This window comes from Melanaphis sacchari, unplaced genomic scaffold (genome assembly GCF_002803265.2).
Source record: "Melanaphis sacchari strain LSU unplaced genomic scaffold, SCAv2.0 Contig134_pilon_pilon, whole genome shotgun sequence".
NCBI lineage: Eukaryota > Metazoa > Arthropoda > Insecta > Hemiptera > Aphididae > Melanaphis > Melanaphis sacchari.
In genome coordinates, this window is record NW_020270560.1 from 165,267 (window position 1) to 191,872 (window position 26,606).

The window sequence follows — 26,606 nt, forward strand, 5'->3', positions numbered from 1 at the left end:
TAATAACGCATTAACGCGTGTATCGCATAAAATCTGGACATCTAAAAGTCACTATTATAACATGTACGTTGTAGCACACATATTTGAATACAACTGATTACATAGTGCGGAACTCCAGTTACCGATTCATAAAAATATAAATAAATATACTTTAAATTTATTATTTTTTAATTTTGAAAACATTATTTTAATTATATTTTATTCAAATAAAAAAATAACTTTTTCTAACTGTTCAATAATGTTTGATACAAAATAATTAATTATGGAAGTTAAAAACTACCTGTTTATTTCAAAATTCAAACACGAGTTCCAATGAATAAAGCAATAAAGATTTGAAAAAACAACTCGTTTGCATAAACTGACCAAAAGTATGTACCCACGCAGAGAAATGACTCAATTTTTCTGAAACTGGAAAAGAAACTAGGAGTAATTATTATACACAATATACAGTAGAAGCCACTTATTAAAAATACGGATAATTGATACAATCGCGTTATTCAAACAAAATGTCTCGGGACGGATCGGACGTATACTAGAACATTGAAAATAAATCGGATTATTGAAACATCACATCGGTTATTTGAAACAATTAGGGGAAGGTTAGTTGACATATACACCGATTATCCGGCGATAACCAATGTACTTTAATCTTATCTTTGCTGTCGTTACGTTTATTTTTACTGTACTTTATCGTAAGAACACCCTTTCTATACGTACCGGTCATATTGTTTGTAGCTTAGCTTCATCGTGCGTACGTAAAGATTATTAGTGTTTCGTTTTTTCTAAAAATCTAGAAACGTCTGAACGCTAAGATTTTAGCCAGTTTTCGTGGGCCAATCGTGGTTTGAAACTCATTAGACCGATTTGCTAGCCCAATACTCACCCTCTGATATTTTCAATGCGGACGAGACTGGGCTTTATTTTAGAGCTTTACCTGAACACATATACGTACTCAAAATAAGCGACAAAGCCAAAGGGGCAATATTATTTGCAAAAAAACAAATTACGATTGATAAATATTTTAAATAATATCGTAAAATATATACATTTGTACATACTTTTTTAAATTATACAATATAGGTACATATATACATATTTTTTTCGCGTACCTATTATTCATTTTTTTTTTTTCAATCGTTTATTAGAAACAATCGGTTAATTGACACATTTCACCTTGGTCCCAAAATGTTTCTAATAAGCGGCTTTTACCGTACATATATTTTTAACTTAAAAAACACATAATCCTAACGAACCTCTTAAATCTAAATCAAATTTTCAATTAAAAAAAATCAATGATACAAATAAAATATTACATTTAATTAAACGTTAAGTTTATATACATTTTTAATTTTTAATTAAAATTAGGACTAATGATAAATATCCACAAATTTCTTCGCTTTTATGAATTTAATGAATACATATTATAGGTTTAGTATTAATTATTAATCGTTAAAAATAAATTTTTTATAGTATGCATATTCATTAGAAGATATTCCTCTGAATTTATTATAATTTATAAGCAAATATAAAATTACTTCAATGATCATTTCATTTTTAATTTAACTATTATTGTATACAAATACAATTTATACATTTTCCATTTGCTGACCTGTAGTTTGAAAATGGCCATAAACCATGTGGTACGAAAAATGTAAGTAGTTAAAAATATAGTCTTCAAGTATGTTTAAAAATTTCAAAAATTAGAATATAAATAAAAGCGCATCATTAAAGGAAAAATGAGGTATTATGCTTAATGAAGTTATTCATAACAATTACCTAATATTATACGTAAATATATTATCGACTGTTCAAAAAGTTATTTATTTTTTTAAGATAAACAGTAAACGCTCATTTTAGTAAGTCTTTCAAACATTGTTGTTGACTTGCTGATTAAAATATTCTGATTTTTGATTTTTTAATTTTCTTTTTACTCTTTTATTTAATCTTGCCGCATACTATAAATATAGATAGGTTAGATATATACACTAATACACTATGTATATATATATAGGTATAACACACGTTCGAAGCGCGGCGGCGGCGTAACTAATCACATCGAGTTAACGTTTTAAATTACCCTAACCGGACCAAGTGACCGGCCTATTAGGTATAAGTCACAAATATATATAATATAGTTATGGCTTGCTAAAATCAAGATAAAACTCGTATGGGATATTATAAAAATATATTAAACTACAACATCGTCTGATTTTGGTCTGAACCAAGACTTACGAATGCCTACCTAACCTGTACATGAGGTATGATCAACAATATAGTTAGTGACACAAAATATTTCTCAAAATATTTTCAAAACTTAAATTTCAAAAGTACATAGAAAAATAGTTTTTTTTTCAAATCGTGTCCTTCCTTCTCTTCGAGGTTTAAATTAATTTTTATCCTTCTTAAAAACTGACTCATTGTGAGTTTCAATTTGTCCACGCATAAGGCACATCGTTGTAGTATGATTATTTATCACTTATCAGTTATCATTTTAACACGGTCTATCAACGTAATTTTAAAAAGCTCCGTGTGATTTCGTATGATTTTATTTTTAAAACTATTAGTTGAAGTCTTTTTCGTTGAACACACGCAGTATATATTATCCTACCTATATTGTAATGCTGAATAAACATTGCGATCGACCGCCACGCATTCCGAGAAACCTAAAACTTATGGATATTATAGGCATACATATATTATAGACTCGACTTAATGCGTTTGTCATGTATATATACATATGTCATACTACGCTTTTCGAAAGAAATAATATAAAAAAAAATTTACGAATTCACTCGGTCGTCGGTTTATAGATATATAATATATTATATAATAATATATAAATACTAAAACAGAATATATATATATGTACTCTATACTGATGATTTCGTAACAAGTCAAAAACACGAGTTCCCCCCCCCCCCCCCCGATATTTTATGATTATTCACTACATTTAATACTAATATGCATATGTATATGTATATGTTCGCGTTCACAACCTTGATGGTCGTTTGTGTGTTGATTTTCTGTTCGATGCCGCGTACCTCAATTATTATTACTATTAATATTATATGCGCTTACACACCCTAAATGCTCGCACGCCACTGCAACGACAGACATCAATACCTATAATATCATCACAGGTCGATTAGACATTGGAAAAAAAAGACATTCTTCGTTGGACCTTCTTGTCCATAATTTATAGTCGTCCGAGATTCAACAGTGTATCTAAACGGCGGTCAGATTCGTTTGCTTTATAACCGCATAGTGAAGTTATATTATACAATATTATGGTTTCATTATTGTGTAATTCTATTTCGTAATATCAGTAATGATAAAGAACATTATCATAATTAACTCTCGCTGACTGATATCTGTCATGTGCCACTCAGTGTGTATATTTATATAAAATATACATAACATTATACCTACTATATGGACACTCGGGTTTCGGGTATAAAGTATAAGGATAATATTACGAGTATGTTATACTGCAGGTCTTATATTAATACTATTTTAATGCTGTAGCTATTCGAATAGACGGTGCACGATGGAAAAAAATACAATAAATTGTATTGCACGTGAAGTTGAAATAAACAAACGGATGGTTTAGAGGCTATAGCTCGGAATAATATTATAATAATATGAGTATAGGAACTGCGTTTTAATTGTTTTCATTGTAACAACATATTCGCAAACATATTCAATGCACATTATATTACATAGCTAGATCTGATTACGTGTAGAACATTTTTTTTTTATATAAAGCCTAGAAATGGTTTATACATCTTGTTGAACGTTATTGAGGAAAATGACGTTATGACAATAGATAAAAAAAAATGGATTTTTACATAGGTTGGGTCATCCGTTTTAGGCCTTTGATTTTGTATATTTGATATATTTATTAATTATATCTAACCTTGCACAGCGTTGTTCGTAAAAGATTAAGCAAGGCCAATGGATTTACCCTACTCTAAACTTCATTAAATTTAAACTAGGAGGTACACACTACACATATTTGTAACATAGCGATTTAGGTGGTTTTAGCCAAATATAAAATAGGTACCTACAAGTTTAAAATTATAAATAATTTTAGGTATGCCTCTTTTTATTACTATTTCAGGTAGTATAAACTGTAAAAGTGGCGTCAAAAAATTTCTCATTTATGATTTGACTTTAAATATCAAAAAATTTAACGAAGTTTACTAAAAATGAGTAAAATTCTCTTTTTTGCAAAAATTACAAATTGTTATTGTAACGTGTTAAAAAATTATTAAATGTAATTAGAACTAATTACTATGATTATTTATGAGTACCTAATAAGCCAAAAATAATTTTATTTTATAATATATACATATCATCAAATAATTAATAAAATGTTTTAAATAATTATAATAAGTTTGTGGTTTTTGGATATAACCTAAAAAAATAGTGTGTAATTTTAACTTACTAAATGTGTGCAGTTTTTTAGATTCAACGTCTATAAATAAAATGAATACAATAATAATAATAATTGTTATTATTTAATAAAATTCAAACTAAATTACATGTACCTATATTGTAATAAATAGCAATAACAATATTGTTATTTTCTTGAAACCATCAAAATTCCATTATTATTATTATAATTGTTGTTTTAAAAAAAAAAAATCAATTTCGTCAATAATTGATTTAAACATTTTAATATTGTACACTACTATTGCCTTTAAAATCGTTAACTATAACCCCTTTGACCGAAAATTAATATCGTACAGATAATAATATTATTAAATTTCCTTCATGTGTTTATTTTAAGATATTATAATAGCTAATAGATGTATATTACAGTGTTTTGTGTACAGTTATGTGATGTATTATGTGTACAGCTATTTGATGTATATTGTTCACTTTTTTTGATATTTGTTTAATGTTTTGCTTTTGCAGTGAGACTATTGATACACTTATAACCGTGGTTTTGATAGAAAAATCAATCATTCTTAATAATAATTGTAAGTAGTGCAAATTGATTAAATTCTCAGAGCCGTACGGAGGGCAGACTTCACTCATCTGATAATTGTTATACGTAGAATATAAATTTATGCGAAGAAGTGTTGGAGAAACGAAGTAAGGAGAAGCCACTGTAGGGATTTATATTGGTAATATTTATGCAATTTTAAGAAAAATTGAAATATTTAGTTTCAAATATTTGAAAAGTGGTATCATGTCAATACCAATAATAATAGCGGGTGCATAGTAATGAGATTATGTAGAAAAACTTATATTTGCCATATAGATAAAACTTATTGGTGTATTATTTACAGTAAATTTACCAAATTTTTATTGTACTACACAGAAGATGAATTTATCTGTGTCGTAAATATTTCATTTATTTGATATCAACACTCAATCATTTTTAATAAATAAATTTAAAAAAATAAATAAATCTCTACGAATAAATAACTTGGATTATCTTTAAGTTATTAAAAACAATTATAATTTATCATTTGAATATTTCAAATATTGTTTGAGTGGGATTTGTTAAAATTTTTAAGGGCTCGATATTCGAAGCTGTTTTAATCAGAAAAATCGTTCTAACCTCTTGTAGATAATTAAAATAGAATACATTTTTAGGACTGAGGAGAAAATATTCAGTCCCCTAATATTTTTTATGTTAAGTCTTGCAAAAAGAAATCTCGAAGAAACACAATTAGTATTTAAGTACATATATAAACAATTATGTAATTTTAAAAAGCTTGAGGTGCTGCGATATCCTTTATTTTTCAATTATAATCTACAAATGGCATAAATTATGAGGGTGATATTTCAAAACTAAAGTTTATAATTATCTCAATTTCTTTCAAATTACACTTACGTGTATAGATAATACAGTCGGTTATCGATAACTCGAAATTCCTGTAGAAATAAACAATTTAGCTTGAAAAAATTTCAAGTTATCAAAATATTAAGAAAGTATGTTTGTATATATTTATTTTAAATATGTATGTAATTTATATTAAAAAAAAAATCCAAATTTACATTTATATATTTAATGACAAGTTATCGTTTTAAAGAATCGACGTAAGGTTAATTGTTTATGCTTATTTAATATATTGTTTTTGGTTATTTTTTTTAGACAGCCTAGTGGCTTGGATACATGAGTCTTAATAGCTTCTCATACCAAAATAATTATTTTTACGACTTTATCGATACTTTATTAAAATGGTTGAATTTTATAAATTAAGTAATAAGCAAAAAATAATCGCGGTTATAAACTATTTTCAGCATTTAATATATATTATTGTCCTCATCACCTTATGTATTACTATATTAATTGTACTAAATTTGGATATGAACATTGGAGATTTCAAAAACTTGTCTAATTAATTTTTGAGTTAAAAAGATTGTTTAAACGTTAAGTGTTATTGTTATTTGAAAAGGCATTAATTTAATGTATTTGTTATATCAAGAATTTTGAGTTACCGGTGTTCGAATTACCGAGGTCTGAGAGTCTACTAAATTTTATATAACATACATATAACATCAATTGTGTATTGTTTGTTTGGAGTTCGTTGAGGTTTTCGAGGGCTTGACCTCCCAAGCCTACTGTTCATTTTCACGAGTTGTTAATTATAGTTGTAACGAAAGTAGAACGTTACCGATATGACTTAAAACAATGCAAGGTCCCACATTTTCATACATCGTTTTATTTTCACAATATTCATATTTTAATATCACTCAAATCGTGAAAATGATTTAAAATCAATATAAAATGAATATGCGTGGTATAGTACAAAATCGATTACAGTATACATTTATAATATATTCTTTGTATTGAATTTTAATTTAAGAATCCAATTACCGAACACAATAGAAACGTCGTATTCGTTATTAATTTATTATTCGTCGTATTTCTTCAACAATTAAGTAACTAAAACATAACTTCTTTTGACGTAAAGCTGAACGAACATCAACATTTTCTATCTTATTTACGACAGTAATATTTATTAGTGTAAATTCAAGATATTTACAATTTTTTAAAAGGTAGGTAATGTTAACATACTTTTTACGGTTACATAGGTATTGATATTTTTATAACAAAATAATGCATTTGTATTTAATTTTTTTTTTTTAATAATTGTAAAAAAAAAAAACGAGTGAAAAAAATATTAATGCTTTAGTTTAGATTGATAATTAAATAATATTTAACAATAATATTATAGTCATAACTCATAAAAATGTTCTTCGATTTATAATTGCTCATAAATAAATACAAATAATCATATAAATATAATATAATATTGTATAAATGCCTTATTTTAGAGTTTAAATATCGAATTCACAACTTATTCAATATTATGCACATTATTCGTATTGTACTAAGTTTAATAATATGACAGAATTATTTTCGTTAAATCAAAATTTATTTAATAATACGTTTTTGTAAATTATAAAGTTATTTATTAATATTATTATCATTTTTGCATACGTTAAATTTAATTTAAATCTATTGAAAATAAATTAAAAATTATCATCCATTATCAATATAAGGTGCCACTAACAAATTAATAAACACAGATGGTTGATATTATATACTATTTAGTTAATAAAGAAGAATTCTAATTTAAATATTATAGGTTTGTTTTCAATTAAAATACTGGTTATAAATTTAAGAATCGTATTCGCTATTTTATAAATGAATATATTATAGTCGTAGTGACAACTTGAGAAGCTGAAATCATGCTTGTGAAAATTCTTCTACGAGTTAAATAAACTAGAATACGTGTCTTGTGTGTACTAGTAATTATTAATCTGCATACCGTATTAATATTGGCTTAAACTCTATCAAATTTTGAGAAATGTTTAAACATTCGTTATGGACAAGACATTATTTGTTTATGTAATTCAATTGGGATGTTATCTCAATGTATCAAAGTATCCACAAAAAAAAAAAAAAAAAATAATAAATAAATGAAAATTGTGTTCAAATAAAATATACCATTATGTTTTAAAAACATTTCATAGTCACACCAGTTGAATTATTGTATTCGTGATTCAAATAAAAACAAATATCAATCAACTTCAAACTTGTACCTACAAATATTTAATATAATATTAAAAAAACAAACAAACTATACTTTGCTTTATAGGATATTAAATATTTTTTTTGTTTTGTTTCTAGCAATCATGAGCATAAAAGAATTTTACGCCGGATGTAATATTTTCATAACAGGCGGGACCGGATTCATGGGCAAAGTTTTGATTGAAAAACTACTGCGATCGTGTCCGGGTATCAAAAACATATATGTTTTGATGAGACATCGCAAAAATAAATGTATAACTACCAGAGTAAAAGACATGTTGACGTTACCGGTATGTAGAAAATATACATTTAAAATATATACTTGAGTAATGTCCAAAGAATTAGGGTTTTGTGTGTTTGATTCGTTCGATAAATCCGGTGGCAATAAATTTAATTCACTTGTCGAACATATCGTCTTCAGACCAATGGTTCAATAGTATAGTTGAAGATATATTAAAGCGAATGTATAACTGTATAAGTAAAAAAATAAAACAACAAATTCAATGAATAATTATTATTATTATCTAACCACATGTGGCAGGTTTTGTGATCATTTGTAATAATAAAATATGTATTTTAAAGATAAAATACGTGATCCGTTTAACGTAAGGCGCTCATTATTTTAAAAAGCACTTTTGTTTTTTAAATCCTCCTATATAATTTAAAATTTTTTAAAACATTAATTTTTATTTATTATCATTATGATTTTGAATGACCATATACATTTTTAATATAATGTTATACAGCAGAATATTAATCAAATTATTTTAATCTACTCGTATAAAAATCAAATTTCGGAAAAGTGTTGTATATTAGTTATAATTAATTGGTATTTAAAGTTTTTATGAGGCAGATAGTGGAAAAATATTTGTCTGAATACCACTATTGCACCTCAGTCATTTAAACTTTAAATAATTATAAATCATAAACTTATAATTCGTCCGAAATTTTATTTTTATCTAAAAAAATTCTTTAATAGTATTTTTCTTTGAAATAATATATTTAAAAAAACATAATATTATTATCGTTAAAAAGTTATTTTTTTAATTTTGATGATAATAAATAGTAAACATTTTTTTTTTGAGAAATATTATTTTTAACGGTTTATTATTAAGTATATAAAAAATTATGAATAATATTTTAATAGTTTTTGAAATAATAAGTATTTTATATAAAATTGATCACTTGGTACGTATATATGTGTGTTAAATATACATATATGATGGTTTAACTAAATAAACATGTGATAACTTATAATTGTCTCCAGTGGCGCAACTAGCTTAATTGTTTTGGGGGGACTGAAGTCTCACATTTTTTGTCACTGACACAGATTAAAATGATGGTAACTTTATAATACAGTGTTGCTAATAACCAATTAAAAAAAAAACCAAGACGTATTTTTTTATAAAAAAAATCAGTATTTACTATTTTTCATGAACAAAAAAATGTTAAAAAGGCTGAACATTTTTAGGGAGACTATTACAAATTTTGAGGTGACTAAGTCCCCCCCCCCCTATTTGCGCCACTGATTGTCGTCATTATACGATACTCAAAAAAAAAAAAAAACATCTTGCTTATGTTAAAATTATTTATTTTTTTTTTACACTAATTCAAATCATCTAATAGTAAATTACTCTGAATGTGTGTTTGAATAAGTACTTATATGCTTAAATGAAACTGAAATAAAAAAAAAACTGTTCAATACCTAATTACAATTTAATAGTTTATACGAATCGGAAAAGTAATGAAAAAATGTTTAATAGGTATGTAAATAAATAAATAAATATATATACACATATATATATAACATATAATAAATTAAAAATACTGAACACAATAAATAAATGTAATCATTTACCAAATTGAAATAACAATCTACCTGCAGTACTTTGTAATAAAATGCACACACACAGGTGCGCGCGAAGCTGGGTTAATTTTATTTACATTAATTTACAGAATAATTTTACTCTATTTTACGAGTGAAATGAATTAATTTGTATAATTTCGTTTTTAAATTTCTGTTTGGTAAGTATATATTATATTTGACTGTGCAGTTGACATTGAATTTATTTTGCTGAAATAATTTTAAATAATTTACCATAATTTAACTTTGATTTTAAAATTACATTGATCAACAATTTTACGTAAATATTTTTCTACTTGTATATAATTGAATAAATAAAATATTTCTAAACTAACTGAAAAATTGTAAAAATATTAATTTACATTATATATGTATTACTTTTATTATAGTTCTATGACAATAATGATGTTTAACTTTTTATGTAATGTTAGGTGTTGTATTGAAATAAATATGATACAGATATGTATCTACTGTTGGTACCAACAGTAATTAATTCTAAGCTGATTGGAAAACGGTTTTAATTATATCGATAACACTTAAATGGTTTATCAATAAAGGGTCAATACACTAGTATACTTAAATTACTTATAAATTTTCTCCATAATGATGTTACTATACGTCTATAAATAATGTTCTAAAGAATAACTAATATATTTAACTAAAAAAGTGATTTTCATTATCATACATTTACTTTTAATGTCATGGATACATAATATTTTATTTATTTTGAATAATTGAAATTACTATATTCTATAGAAAAATAACAATAATTATAAAAAAATAAAATGTAATAATAATACATTATAAAAGTATTCAAATTAATTAACAGTACCTAAATAATAATAAAAATTTGATATATTCTTCACTATACTTAAAAACATAATAACTTAGATATGATTTTAACCAAGATTATAAAATAAGTATTAGAATAATAATATTAAAATTTTGACAAATGTTCGTATTTTTTTTCCAATTATCTTAAAAAGGATTAATAATTTTTTCTACTAAAAAAATCATCTTCAAACAAAAAAATAAAATAATATAATTGACTACTAATAAGAGTAACATAGGTAATTGTAACGCAAATTGATCAGAAAAAAGTTATTTCCAACCCAAAAACAAGTTTTTGTTTAATTATTTATTTGTGATAATTATTATATCATATTGAATTAAAATGATGTTTTTATTGCGTTCGCCCAGCTGTTCGACAGAATTAACACAGAGCAACCCGGTGTCGCAGAAAAGAAAATAATTCCTGTACTTGGGGACATGAGTGAAATTAATTTGGGAATAAGTGATGACGATTACGATATGTTGGTTCGCAACGTTTCGATTGTTTTTCACGTCGCAGCAACAGTTCGGTTTGACGAGCCTCTTCAAGAAGCGATTATCAAAAATGTAAGAGGAACACGAGAAGTTGTAAAATTATCTGGACAAATGAAAAACCTCATTGTAAGTAAAATTATTCTATTGATTATGTTTATACTTGAGTTTGTGTGTACCTAAGTAGTAAAAGGAATATCACCAAGTCAAATCTCGGAAATCGAATCAAATTTATGAGCGAGTAGTTTTGGAAATAATATACTACCCATGTGGCATGTGCATAATTGATATAAAGTATAAATACATAATTTTAGACATTTATAAGATATTTGGTGTATATTAATATATTTTATTAATTTAAAATTACATTTTATAGTAAAATTTAACTAAGGATTTAATTGTATAGATAATATTAATATTAATAACTATTGATAAGTGATAACTTTATGCATATAAACACACTCAGATAATGCAAAATTGCCTAATAAGATACCGCATTCACCCATTGTTCATTTTTTACCATTATCACAATAGGCAATTGCCACTCTGCACTTATTAATTCGAATACGTATTATCGCTATTATTATTTTCTGCCTAAGAATATTGTGATAGCTTAATAATTATAGTGACCATATATAAAAATCCAAAAATAAGTACATTTTAAAATTTTGCTCCTCTATTATAAAAAATCTCTCTCTTGAGATAATTGACCAATTTGTATCTATAATATTATTTATTTTGTTTTGTCTATAGGTCACCTCTGTCTATATAAAATATACATTGTTTTTTTTTATCTTATCATTCTATTATTTTTGTTTCTGTTATCAACTATAAAATCTAATTATTTTAAATTATTCTGTCAACTTATTAGGTATGTTTCTTTACAATGAAAATAATCTGTATCTTAAATACATTGAAAATATAAGAAATAATCTAATGTATGATTATCGAAAAAATAAAACTTTAAAAATGAATATTTATTAATATATTTTCAACAAATTCAACTTTAATAACTTTTGAAAATTTAGAAATAGGTACATTTACTGTTTGAAAATAATTGTTAGTCTGTGAATTATTGTTATATGAAGTTAAACAAAATGATTTATTCAATTTTAAATGCCTGTATCTTTTGGTTTTTAGGCTTATAATAACATATGATACATTAAGTCACTAGTTACTAAACTGGTGGGGGGGGGGGGGGGGGGAAGATGTTCGGGGGGGGGGGGCGCAAGTAATTACTACAAAATACATTTTTTTTTTTTTTCGTAAAGAAAAAAAAATATTGACCAGTTCCTTTTTATCCGTTATTAGGTATCAAAACGAATAACCGATAAATTACCATCAACAATAAAATAGTTATTCCGAATATTGTATAGTTTATTTGTAAACTACACGAAAAGACTAAAAGAGGTGATCAATTGTTTTCAATTTATAGAAGAGGGTGCGAAATTTTTGAAAATCTATAATAGAAGAAGTTGAAAACCATTGCATTAAATAAAAGAATAATATTTCAAATGCATGCAATGGTACCAATAAATGTTGTTCGTGGTTTTTTCTTGGTCACCCGAACAACACCTAGTTGGAACTCTGATTCATTTCATGCATATCCGTTGTAACTTGTAATTGACTGTGTTAATTTTTAGCTCTTCTTTAGTTTACGATAATAATACTAATAATAGTATGTATACAGTATCTTAAACATATCCTCAAAATACGTAGTCGCATGGTGTAAGATGAAATGATTCAGGAAGCCAGGTTCAAATCATCGGGTGATTTATTTTGAATAATCCTGTAATCTGTAATGTGATAGTCACTGTGCTTGGTAAAATACAATGCGACATGACTTTGATTATAAATTGAATTTATCGTTCTACTACATAATATTAATTTATTCTACTAATAATGTTTTCTGTTATTACTTGATTATGTGTTTAATAGCACAATAATTAAATTATATTTAATCCCGGTTCATAGAAATATGACAAAATAGTATCTTAGATTAATATGCATTAGGTTGGACTATAAAATATTGATGAATAATCAAGTTATAAATAATCATAAATATGTATTAGCCGGTAATATTTTCAAAAATTGAGTAAAATTTAATGTAAAGGACATTAGGACAATGCATCAAAAAAGAGTATCAGCCTACAAAAAGAGTATGTCTGCAAGTCACTATAATAGTATATTATATAATATTATTCACTGTACAAATAGAATAAATAATTATAATATTTAAAAATTAATTTATGATTTTAACGAAGAAATAGACATGACTTAATTCTAAATAAATGCGTGGAGGAAAATGAAAAGTACTTTTTTTTCGGAAGAAAACAAACAGTACAAGAAAATGGTATCTCATTTTTGAAGGAAAATGGTTCCGAATGCCCGAAATAATGTACGAAGTGTTAATCGAAATTTGTGTTATGATTGAATTACTTATAAAGAATAATGCAAACAATATGTAATTTTTACGGAAATAATTTTTTGAATTTTTTTACTGTACAATAATTGTTGAGTAGGTCATTGTAATGGATATGTTAAATTGGAATTTAATGATATATCATTCAGAGTAGGGCATTATTCAAATAAAATTGTATTTAGATGATATTATTATTCATAATAAGTTTCATCATGACTCATAAGTTTTCATAATTACTCGAATAAAAATTATCCAATTAATTTTTAAACATTATTATTTAAATAATTATTGGTTATTTTATTTGATTAAAGGTTAGACATATCATTTTTAATTTTATACACGCAATATTAAAAACAGTAATTAGTTTTGTATTTTAAGTTAAATGTTTTTAAATTTAGTTTAATTCGGAATAAATGAAAAAATATTATTAACAAAGCTTGTATACAACTATAGAAAAAAGTATATTATAAATTATAATTTTGTCATAAAGATTTAATAATAAGTAATAATTACGACAGTAAAGAATAGTAATAAATATTAAATAATGATAACAAAAAATAAAAATAAATAATTATAAGTTATAACAATTAATATCAATATACTATGCATAATAGAGAAATTTTAAATTAGATTTTAAAATAACCTTTTTTTCTAACAGGTCATTTAATAGTTAGTTGAATTTCGGTAAATTGATGATATTTTCAGATTTTATTAATTATATATGATAATTAAACGAATAGAGTAAAAATAAATACAATATTTGATTAATAAATTATTAAAAAAATATTTTTATTTTAGTATAAGATAGAATAATATTTTTTTATATGAATTTGAAGATAAAATAACTTAGTTATTCTAGATGCGATTATATTAGAGTACTGAAAATTATAAGAATGGTCTATTTACTACAACAATAATGTATTTAATAGTCTTATATATAGTGAACATACACGTAGGTTTACAATATAATGAAGACAGCCCCTATTATTTGTAAAATTTCGTACTGCACACTTAATTTTATTGCTTTAAACGGAAATTTGATTCTCGCTACTTTCTTAAAAAAAAAAATGTACCTATTACATACATATTTATATATATATGTATATAATAATTTAATACAACAACGAAATACTTTTGACTGATAACAATGTTTGAAAATTAATAGAAAGAAATTATAATTAAGTATAATTTAAATTTAAAAAATTCAGGAAATACTCATATTTTTTGGTAGTTGGCATATTATTTAATTATTGTTTTATAGATCGTAGTGCATACATGTTCAAATCGTAGTGCACACTTGTACATTCGTGGTGCACATCGTGTGTCGTAGTGCACATATAAATAAGGCCTGAACGAAGAATATAATAATTTTTATATACTAATATTGTAACTAAAATAAATTATACTACAGTACATTTATAATAGAAGTATATTTGAAAAATAATCGAATAATATTGTTTTACGCATTTACATATCCATTCGAATAATTAACTAAATAAAATTTTGCCCAACACTGATATTATGATGAATGTATATACGACAAACAATTCCGAATGTCTGTCAGTTTAATTAAGATTTATCTGTTAGCTACTAATTTTATTATATTTCATGATATGCTTATTGATATTTTTATTAAAGTAATTTATTTTAGTATTGCTATTATAGGAGGTTGATTTAATTTTTTCCGAAAATATTTTTATTTTACGCTTATTATATTATAAGTATTTAATTATTAATTATTATAATAATATACATAGTCCATAATATATAATAACTATTATTGTTATTAATTTCTGAGTCAATACCGCTTCATCAAAAAACAGTGTGAACAGATGTATGATATAAAATTATACATAAGTAATATTTTAAAATTAATCTATATATATATATATATTTAAAATGTAATTGTGCGTAATAAAATTTATAATACAAATATTCGTAAAAGTTTTACGAATACGTTTAAGTTATGCCCTAAAATATTCCCTTAAACATTTTTTTTAACATAATGTAAAATAAAAATGGTTAAAAAAATATATTTTTACAAGGTATTAAAATTATTGTGATTTGAAATTTTTACGAATGGTGCAAGTCGTAAATCAAACAGCCTAACTATATATTAATCATATCTAATGGCACATGACGAAAATTTTGTGCGTCAAAGGCTATTGGTTGTTAAAAAGGTAAACCATACTTAAAAATTATATAACGAGAAAAAATAAATAATTATTATTATTTTATGTTTAGTGGTGTGTTTTATAATATATATTTTTATAGTAGATATATAAAAACTGTAAAATAAAAATTTTATATTTAAGTACTTGATAAACATATGAAATCAATTTTACGCTTGAAAAACAGTATTTTGGGACATTTGGAAGAAAATGCAAATTGTATTTATATCCGCACCCTAATGTTAATTTACAAAATTTAAAATACAGTCACTAGTCAATCAGTTATTTCGTATTTATTTAAAATACGAAGCTATATGTATCACAATAAAAGTGATGATGTTCAGATGAAGATAAAATTCACATAATATGATATATACTGATAAACCCCCAATGTTTAATGAATACTATTTTTGTTATTTAGCATTTTATACAAATTATATTATTATATGATGGTGATAGTAAATATCTTGAAGTAGTTAACAAAACATCATGTGTATATAATAAATTATATGCTAAAAAATACCTAACCGTCTTCGTGTTATACAGGTTATACTGTTATCATTGAGGAACATAATTTAATATCAAAGAAATTAATAAGTAGGTAATTTATCATTTAATATACCATCTATATTATAATCTGTCGATATATATAGCGATTTTAGTATGTATATTTTTATCATATTATTCCTTTTTTAAACATACACTTCTTTGATAATGCATTTAATTTAAAGCTTCATTGTATTATACATTTGCACAGTTTATATAATATAAAAACTAGGCCATATAATAATTAACATAATACATCTATATGGACTGCAGTGATAAAATAATTTTTCGATGAATTTTGTAGAAAATACGAATAATTGCTTTTACGCCAACGACGATAAGCACTTATAATAATTTTAATACAAATAGCAATAATAATACTTATACATAAAGATTATTAGTTATAAGCTTATATCTAAGTAGTTCTGTAGGCCCAGCATTTGCATTAAAAATAAATCGGTGAAAATGTTCGCTGTACCTGATTTTAAAACTACGCGTGCTTATAACATTTATTGGTATTTTATTAAGTAAAATTATCATAATATTGACACGTTAAATTCAAATCGATTACCAACTTGCGTATAGTAAAACAAAATTATAATATTTATTTACATTTTGTCTTGTAATAATATATTAGATATATCATTGTTAAATGATTTTTTTGTCATCCAAAAAAATGGTGAATATGTGATATAAGCGTCATAATTGAATTTCATTGCTTTGTAAAATTCCTTAAATACCATATCTATTGCATACAAATCGGTGATAAAATATACTATACATTTTTCTTTCATCGCGTTTGTCAAAAGTTTTTTTTTACTAACTAAATTTTCAGAAATTTAATTTTTGAATTTTTGAATTTTTCTATTTGTTTTGTTATTCAAAGAAATTAAATGGATAATTTGTAGGTCTCATCTTAATTATCAATTAAAAAGTCAAATAATATCAAGTACATCAATGTATCATGCAACAGTTACTTGATACTAATTTTCAAGTATTTTCAGTACAGTTTTATCAAATTGTAAATTATTTGCTTATAAATATGTTTATACTGTATACATACATTGCATTAAGCAGTATATTACATTATATATACATGATGTTTTATTAACTATTTTAAGATATTTACTATCATGTTATAAAATATTTGTATAAAATTTCAAGTAACAAAAATAATAATCATTATTAATTAAGGGTTTATCAGTAGGTATATTATTGAGTTATACCTATTGTTTCGTATATATAGTTATAGTATAAATGTTAAGACTTATTAGACTTAGTCGTTAAAAAATCCCAAATAAAGATAAATTGATTTAAAATTGTTATTTATGGAATACACGATTTACATACGACTCTCTGGCGTGAATTTAGAAATCTGAAATGGGGGACGGTACTATATTTCTTTTAGAAACAGTATGATTATAAAATTGTAATTTTAGTACATCATATATTATTAATAATATTTGACAACAAATGTTAACAATTTCATTTATATTTTAAATGTATGGATCTTAAGACGTTTTAACAATTTACCATATAAATAAATACATAATATGTGACATTCCCAAAAGACAGGAGAGGTAAAGCCCTTAGCCACACCACTACCATTGATTTGCGCTATACTCATTATTTTCACCTCATACAAATTTTAATGTTTAAATAACAAATTGAGAAGTTGGATCAGAAACATAAGATTCTACTGAGCTCGGGTAATTTATTTTAGTCTTTGGCTACAATTAACCTATAGGTATATCTCTTTGACTAATATATAATAATATAATATGTCATTAGGTATCTTACGCATGTTTATCGGCATAATAAATCGATATATTATATTGTGATTTATAATTCACAGGGCATAACATTGTAGGGTACATAATTATATACAATAACTGTATCTCGATGATTATTAAATTTGTATATATTGTTGAATTGTTCCATAGCACGTTTAATATAAATTTCATAATAAATTACATTTTTTCTGTAGGTATTTTTACACGTATCAACGACCTACTGCAATTGTAACAGAGTTTATGTGGATGAAAAAGTGTATGAATCGCCTATCAGTTGGCAGGATGCAATTTCGATTGCAGAAAACTTGGATCCCAAATTGTCTGAAATTTTCTCGAAAAAGTAAGTGTAATAATAGAATAGTTTATTTAAAAAAAATACAATCGTTTGTACTGATACATACTTTTCTGAGTTATATAGTTTAATATAGTTGTAAAAATTTGGAAAACAATTTCTTTCCTAGGTTACCTAGTCTAACCAATCAACACTAGTATTATATTGTATTGAAGCTTACAATTTTTTTTTCATCATACATTAATATTTATTTATACTGTAAAAAATTATTATATTTTAATAATTTAAATATCACAGTTTTACATAATTGTTCATCAGTACAGAAAAAACGATTAACAGAAATCGCATAATGCATATTCCTAATTATTATTGCACATCTCATTATACCTATATTTTAGTCTTTTAAAACTCGTATAACGTGTATACATATAATATTTATTTTCAAGCACTATTTGAAATAAGACACGATTCCTAGTCATCAGTAAGCTATAAAGACAGCTAGACCTTTATATTTTGGAGTTGTCAAAATCATAAAAATCTAACGATACAAATATTACTAATTTATTCCCTTATTCACAATAAAAATCAGTTATTTTAAATATATTAAAGCAATCCTCATATTTCCAACTGTAGATTTATTTATAACAATATCTTAACTTTTTAATAATTTTTATTTGTTATTCTATAGAAATGATTACATTAGTATATGAGTAAATATATAATTAATTAAATCGATTGGGAGTGTTATCAAAATAGTTAAGATTACTTAGCACTCAAAAATTCTCACCTTGTTGCACCTAGGTTTAGGGTACCTGTGATTAGGCTTAATTAGAATACGTATGGAAATGACCTCACAGAAGCTATAAAGTAAATTGTTCTTTAAACTACAGGTGTTTATTGAAGATAAATAATATCTATTACAGGCTGTTAAGTGAAATTGAACGTTTTTCAATATTTTTTTTATTATCAACTCAAAAATCATCAAATAAGAGGATATTATTTTTGATACTATAATGTGCAATGAATGAATGAAGTTTAAGTACAGGTAATAAAATATATTTATAGAAATGTGATCTTCCAAGTTGATCGCAACCTATCAAGTTTATCTTGAAAATTTTTTAATCGGCGCTCAGACCTGATTTGGCAGTGATAATAATATGAATAAAGTACTAATTCATTTGGGAGTTTTTTTTAATTATTTATAGATAATAAAATAATATAATTGTTCATAACTAACGTAATTTTACATATTTTTATGATTAATGTATCAAATAGATAAAACATCTACTGACTGAGGGTATACATTTCATAAATAAATATCGCTATCTATCTTGTATGAAAATTTTTGGCTTTTTAAATAACATGTCTGTAAGTATTGAGCTAGAACAACATAGGTGTAGAATATATATATATGGGGAGTATTTGATTTACGGAGTTATGATAGTTATTATTTTTTAATAATGTTTACAATAACATCGATTTATTATTTATCTAAAATTATTTATAAATTGAATTTTATTTTGGTATATTAAAGTCCATAATTTTGATATTTGACCAAATTTGTCTTATTTTGAGAATAACAACATTTCATAGAATTAATAAGAATACATCAACTGAAGAATTTAACAGAAAAAACAATTTTTATCAAAATTAAGTGGAGGATTATCCTGTTTATAAATTCCAAATACAACTTGTTAAAAAATAATAATCTGATTCAATTTATTTTTTCTATTGTAGAAATATTATGTTTGATAATTTTCACGTATAATTTATTATTTATTTAATATTTCGTGCATTTATATAGTCAGTAATTATGATTAAGGAAATAAAAACATTTAAACCATTATCAAAAGGCAGAAGTAGATATACGTGTATGTCCATTTAAACATAAAAATTTGTAAAAATGAAATATTTTGTGTCTTTGTTATTTTTAAAATGTATTCTAGTATAAGGTATTTAAAGTATTATATTTTTTTTAATATTTCGTTAAAACTTCTTATATCAAATTCATAGGAAAATAAATGAAAACGTTAAATCGTGAACTACTAGGAAACTCCTAGCTATTGCACTGAAAATAATAACTTACATGACGGACAATTGTTTTGTTCTGTTATTTTTACTATTATCATGAAAAAATAACAATTTATCGAAGTGTTAAAAGTTTTGTTTAACAGTGGGTGTTGATTGATGATAAGTCAAAGATAAGTTTAAAAAAAAAAAAATAATAATAAAAATGCAATTTAAAAAAATGACTTATGACTTGGAATGTAAATTATAAATATGATCAAAAAAACCCTTATACCATTACATTGAAAATACAAAAATCAGCTATGCAACGAAAAAAAATATAGTATATGGTCCACTGTAATGTTCCTATACGATTATAATCGAATACCAAGAGCACGAAGACATTTGAAAATAGAAAAATATTTCGACGAATAACTGAAATACCTTTAACAGCATTATAGGCTTGTGGAATATTAAAAAAAAATATTAAGTAGGGTATCGTAATAATAACAACGTGAAGATGATTTGAAAAACGAGGTCCTTAATTATACTATATAAATTATAATATAATAAAGGAATTATATTAATAAATTATATTTTATCTCTATGCATACTTAATTTGTTTCGTCATTACTTTAAGGATAATTTTTATTAATAATATCTTATACTAAACGCTATAATATATTTCTGCTTTGGTGTGCTTTTAATTAAATTAATTAGTTATATTATGAAATAAATTGACATCTTATAATATACGCATAAATAGTTTAAACTTTATTAGGTAATTGTTTTTATTAATAAACACTCATTACTTTGAACATTTTTTGTAAAACACTTTTTGCATAATTTGATTAGGTAAACAACAATGTTTTTATATTTTTGAATGGCTATATTATATAATATTTTAATTTTTAATTTTATGTTACAAAACGAAAAATTATCTGAGAATTACAATTTATTAAAGTCGAGTTTCAAACAAGTAATTATTATTTAATTAATATTAGTTAGTTTTATAACTTATAATTAGGTACATTAAATTTAAATGAACGGAGTAAAATAGCGTTAGTTCAAAATTCGATATTTATTTATTCTCAATAACATATTTTACTTTGAAATATTATAATAAAACATATACTGGCAATCTAAAAGAGTAAATTATATGAATAATAGTAAAACTACTCAATTTTTCTTTTGAAACATATTTTAGGTGAAAAAAAATTGTTAAAAAAAAATGTGTACACTATTACGTTAATATTTTTCGATAAAATTAGTGTTTACTTTTAAATATGTTGGTGGACAGTTAAAATTTTACTATTCTATGTTATTGCAGTCGTTTATTTATCTACATAGCAGCTTAAATTTTTCTGCAATACCAGTAATTTAAAAACCTTTCCTTAAATTTCACATAATTATTGTGGAAATAATAATTGTAATGGTTATTTTTATGAAAGAATGAGTAGTATTATCCATGTTAAATGCGTCGCTTAATTGGATATTGTCAACTTTATTTAAAACAAAATTGTATTGAAAATATTTTTTTAATTTTATTTGTAAATTTCTATTGCGTTTTTCATTTACAACATTTACGATAATGTTCACTAATCAAATGCTCTTGACTCGTTTGATTATTATAATTTAAAAACATAAAAAAAAAAAAAACATGTTAATACTGCTGAACATAATATGTATCTCTAACAAAATATACACGAATATTGTGATATTACTGTTTAAGCAGTAATATAAAGTTGCATTTTAAATAAACATATTATAAAACAAAATTATTTTTACGCCTGACTCACGACGTATTGAAAGAATGACCTAATATTTTATATTTCTATACTTTATAATTTATATAATATGTCGCATTCACAAAGTGTAATCGAATATTTCATGAAATGTAAGTATAATATAAATTTTTTTCATTGTAATTAAGATGTTATCATTTCCATGTAATGGACACCAATTGTATCTAATTTTCAAAATGTGAATTGTTAATTTACACTTTATGGAATATTATTTACTATAATTTACATCACCTAAACCGGTAACTTTTTATGAAATGATCTTCAAAAATAGCATGTGAACCTAATTATAATTTATAACAAAGTAATATACTAATATTTAGGAATTAGATGAGTACTTGCATTCATTATTTGAATATCAATAATAATGTATTAATCATATTATACTCATATATAATTTTTAATTTGGGGAACAATGTTTCATAATATGAAAAAATGCGATTGATACATAACCATCTTTAATATGTGTTAAGTATGTAATTTGTATATATTATGTGATATTATTTTATACGTAATATTTACATTTTAAGATTATTTACAACATTTTATTATAATTACACAATGCTATTTTGAATTTTCCAGTAACCATATCACAAAAAGTTTTCTGTATCGTGTAAATTGAAAAAAAAATAGTATTACACTAAATTTAAAAATAATAATTTCCATTTTATGAAATATATAAAATTTGTGACAATTACATATTAGTTTAAGAATTGATTATGTATTACGCTCAAAGTTCATAAAACGGAAATCTATTCCGTGAAAAGTTCCACTGCACTATGCAAGTTTTATGTAGCCCTATAAAATCATCATCAAAAGAAAATAATTACTCTCAAAATATAATTTATAAATTATATGTTTTACAATGTATTGTTTTTATGTATTACGTATGGTATTGTCATTTAAGAATTAAATTAAGTAATGAATAGTTATAGGTTTTATTTCTTTGTTATCCCTCGAGAGTTTTCACTACATTTGCTTGTATATAACTATAAACATAATTAATAAAATTACTAAATTTAATATACATTTATGTGTATGTATATAAAAAAAAAATGTATACAAACTAAATAATGTGTTGTTGAATTTTTTTTTATCGTAGATTCTTGGGATCGTTTCCGAATACGTACACATTATCAAAATTATTGGCCGAGCAAATAATCAAAGATAAATCGAACAGGTCGGATCATAACAGTTATATGCCAATGGTCATATTCAGACCGTCGATAGGTAAGTGTTTATTATATAATTGCATATATTAATTGTATATAAAAAAAAAAAAAAAATATATTATTAATATACCTAATATTATGGACTGCTGCACTAAAATTGTTAGAAATAGATAGAATCTAAACTGTATGCCACTTATTTTTTTTCGAAAAAGGTATTAAACTTCTCTTTTTCTTGCTCTCACTATTAATGAGTAAGAAATAGATCTTTGCTATAAATCTGTTTCTATATAAGTATATTATGGTATACGTACAATATGAGCCATAAATCATTATACGAGTACTATATAGTATATGGGTTGGATTGAATGCATTTAATTGAATCCGTATCACGTAAGAATCTATTCACGAGTACATTGGATTTATACTTTATTAATTGTGATCGAAAATGCACTCATTTTACCAACGAAATTAAATGAAAATTTAACGTAATAATGCATTATACAAACAAAAACATTAAATAAATGATTAAGACTTTTTTTGTACTTTAGAAAAAATAATTTAATATAATATCTATGTAATAAGTAAATACATTTTATAAAATGTACCATAGTCCAAACTTTCCTAAGTGGTGATAATTATTACAGTTTATTAAGCAGAGGGTTCTTTAACCTTTTAAAACAGCGGGTCGTCAGTTATTTTTAAAAAATATCACGAGCAACATTTACAGTAAAAAAATATTGCATAATATAAAAGACTAAACATTATGTATTTAAAGATGCACACTACAATATACTTAAAATGCATAATATACGGGCCTTAAATAAAGACAATGCGTGCTACGAGTTGAAGACTTTTGTCATAAGAACATTGATAACTGAAACTCTGAGGATTATAAATTTTTTTGTAAAAGTTTTAAGAAAAAAGTTACGATCTACTTTTCAATAGTAGGTACATTGAAAAACTAGTAAACTACCGAAGCATTATTATATAATACAATATTATAAGTGTTTTATTAATATATGATTTAATTATTGTATAATAAATGTGGCTGATGATGAATGCATCAATTCCTTGGATGATTGTGGTTGTGTATGTATTATTTTTTGAAAAAAAAAAAACAATTTTGAATGTTTTCAATTGCATTTGTTTTTTAAATTAATGTCCTAAACTTTGCGTAATATGTTATAATAATAACACCATTTCATGTTGAATAATGTTTTAGTGCTGTGTACGATAATATACACCGTTCAACGCTTAATCTCTAGCATTGATTTTTTATACATTGTGCTAATTGATTGAAATATCTAAAAAAGTAAACAAGCTATTTGTCTGAGTCAGAAATTGCCCAACCATTTCCCACTTGTTTGAAACCAACTAGATAATTTTTTTAATATTATTTAGGCATGTAATGCATAATAATACAGACTTGTATTGATATATAATTGAAATAACAATGACATATCACCTGTTTGTGGAAAAAAAGTTATATAGGAAAAAAAATATGATATATTATATTTATCACAATAAATTACGTTTTTTTTTTTTAATTATACTTTTAGTAGTTTAAATAATTTTATATCGTTACATGTATTTTCAATGAAATGAAAATAAAGTAATTAATTTGCACAAAAATAAAATAAAAACTATTTAGTAATTTTCTTCTGGTAATTTATTTACGAAAATTATAAAACCGTGTCTAAAATAAAAAAAAATAAATAAAACAAAACAAAACAAAATAAAAACACGATTTTAAATCCCAACATTAGTTTTACTTTACACGTGAAGTTAAGTGTAATGCTTGTATTTTTGTTCTAAGATAAATTACAGAATACGAACGATAATTTTATAACCAATATTACATGTATGTGCGTGCAATGCGTATTAATCGATGTGGTTATTTTCGATTGAAATTCGGATTTCTGTCCAAACATGTTTCACGCATGATATATTATAAAGTGTGCTGTAATATTATTATTTAAATAGGTTTTGCATAATATATAATATTATTATAATTTTACAGTTATATCTTCGGTAGAAGAGCCTGTAGCCGGATGGATAGATAATATTAATGGACCGATCGGCCTCATGTTAGCTGCTGGTAAAGGCCTAATACAAGTCACTCTGGCTGATAAAAATGCAGCTCCAGACTTCATGCCCGTCGACTTATCAATTAAGGCGATGATACTGGCCGCTTATCATCGTGGGACACACAAGTATTTTTATTGATTGCTTAATAATATGATAAATCTAAAATACTAAACATTCGTAGGACACCGCGTAAGGCGTGGTTGCAGTTCAGCTACTACAGGGAACACCAATAACACTGCTTAATATATTATTGAATAGCATACACTAAAATTTAGTATAATATTTATTATCTTTCTCTGTGCCAGCAATGTTTAAATCCTACTCCTAAAAATTTAAAGTCACTTACATGTAAATAAATAAAATATAAAAAAGGTAGACAACTGGGTACCGTCTTGCTGTACATTATAGTTGTCGAGTGGGTCACTGTAACGGGTGGGTTAAATTAGAATTCAATTATTATACATCATTGTAATCGAAAAAGAGTGAAAAATACAAACGGAGACGATCTGTCAGCCTATATTGTTAAGTATATTCCATGATGTTATGTTTTTGGACATAAGTATTAAAGTTATTTATTAAACTTTATGTATTACGGCAGATAGATCTAATTTTTGACGAAAAAATTGCGTTTATTATATTATTAGTAAGTAATTTCATTAATTTAATAATATGTATTCATATCAGATAATATTGTGTAACTCACTTTTGAGTTAATAACGGTTTACTATTTATTGTAAAAACAATTAAATAGTGTGAATCGGTTCGTGATATAAATAGATAATAACTTAAAGTAATCTACATATTTTACAAATGTCATTGCGTTTAGTGACATTCATGATTTATGTAAAAGTTTTAAGTCCCCATGAATATTGTTTTTAAATTACTACAAAATAATTAACATCGTTATTCATTGTTAAAAGTGTAATAATGGCGGCAAAAACTCTTAGAGAGTAGAAATGCCAGTAGAAGAAGAAGAAGATTCATTGTTAAAATAGGTTATTTCGTTTAAGTTCCAACTATAAATATCTAAAAAAAAAAATAATAATTGTGTTTGTATATGTTTAGAATTT

General features: G+C 24.3%; 1 protein-coding gene across 1 annotated transcript; it reads left to right on the plus strand.

The window, feature by feature from the left end:
* Nucleotides 1-6,869: 6,869 nt before the first annotated feature.
* LOC112591440 (putative fatty acyl-CoA reductase CG5065) lies at nt 6,870-26,088 on the plus strand. The gene is made up of 7 exons (XM_025335258.1): nt 6,870-7,017; nt 8,156-8,346; nt 11,121-11,372; nt 18,370-18,515; nt 23,379-23,506; nt 25,469-25,661; nt 25,718-26,088. Exons 2-7 carry the CDS (start codon nt 8,161-8,163, stop codon nt 25,767-25,769), a joined length of 957 nt encoding a protein of 318 aa, XP_025191043.1. The 5' UTR covers nt 6,870-7,017; nt 8,156-8,160; the 3' UTR covers nt 25,770-26,088.
* The last annotated feature ends 518 nt before the right edge of the window (nt 26,089-26,606 follow it).

Excerpts from the sequence above, each read along its gene's own strand:
- LOC112591440 (XM_025335258.1), top strand. The coding sequence starts at position 8,161 with ATGAGCATAAAAGAATTTTACGCCGGATGTAATATTTTCATAACAGGC. Across the intron at positions 18,516-23,378 it reads TCTGAAATTTTCTCGAAAAA|ATTCTTGGGATCGTTTCCGA; the intron begins GTAAGTGTAATA and ends TTTTTATCGTAG. Across the intron at positions 23,507-25,468 it reads CATATTCAGACCGTCGATAG|TTATATCTTCGGTAGAAGAG; the intron begins GTAAGTGTTTAT and ends ATAATTTTACAG.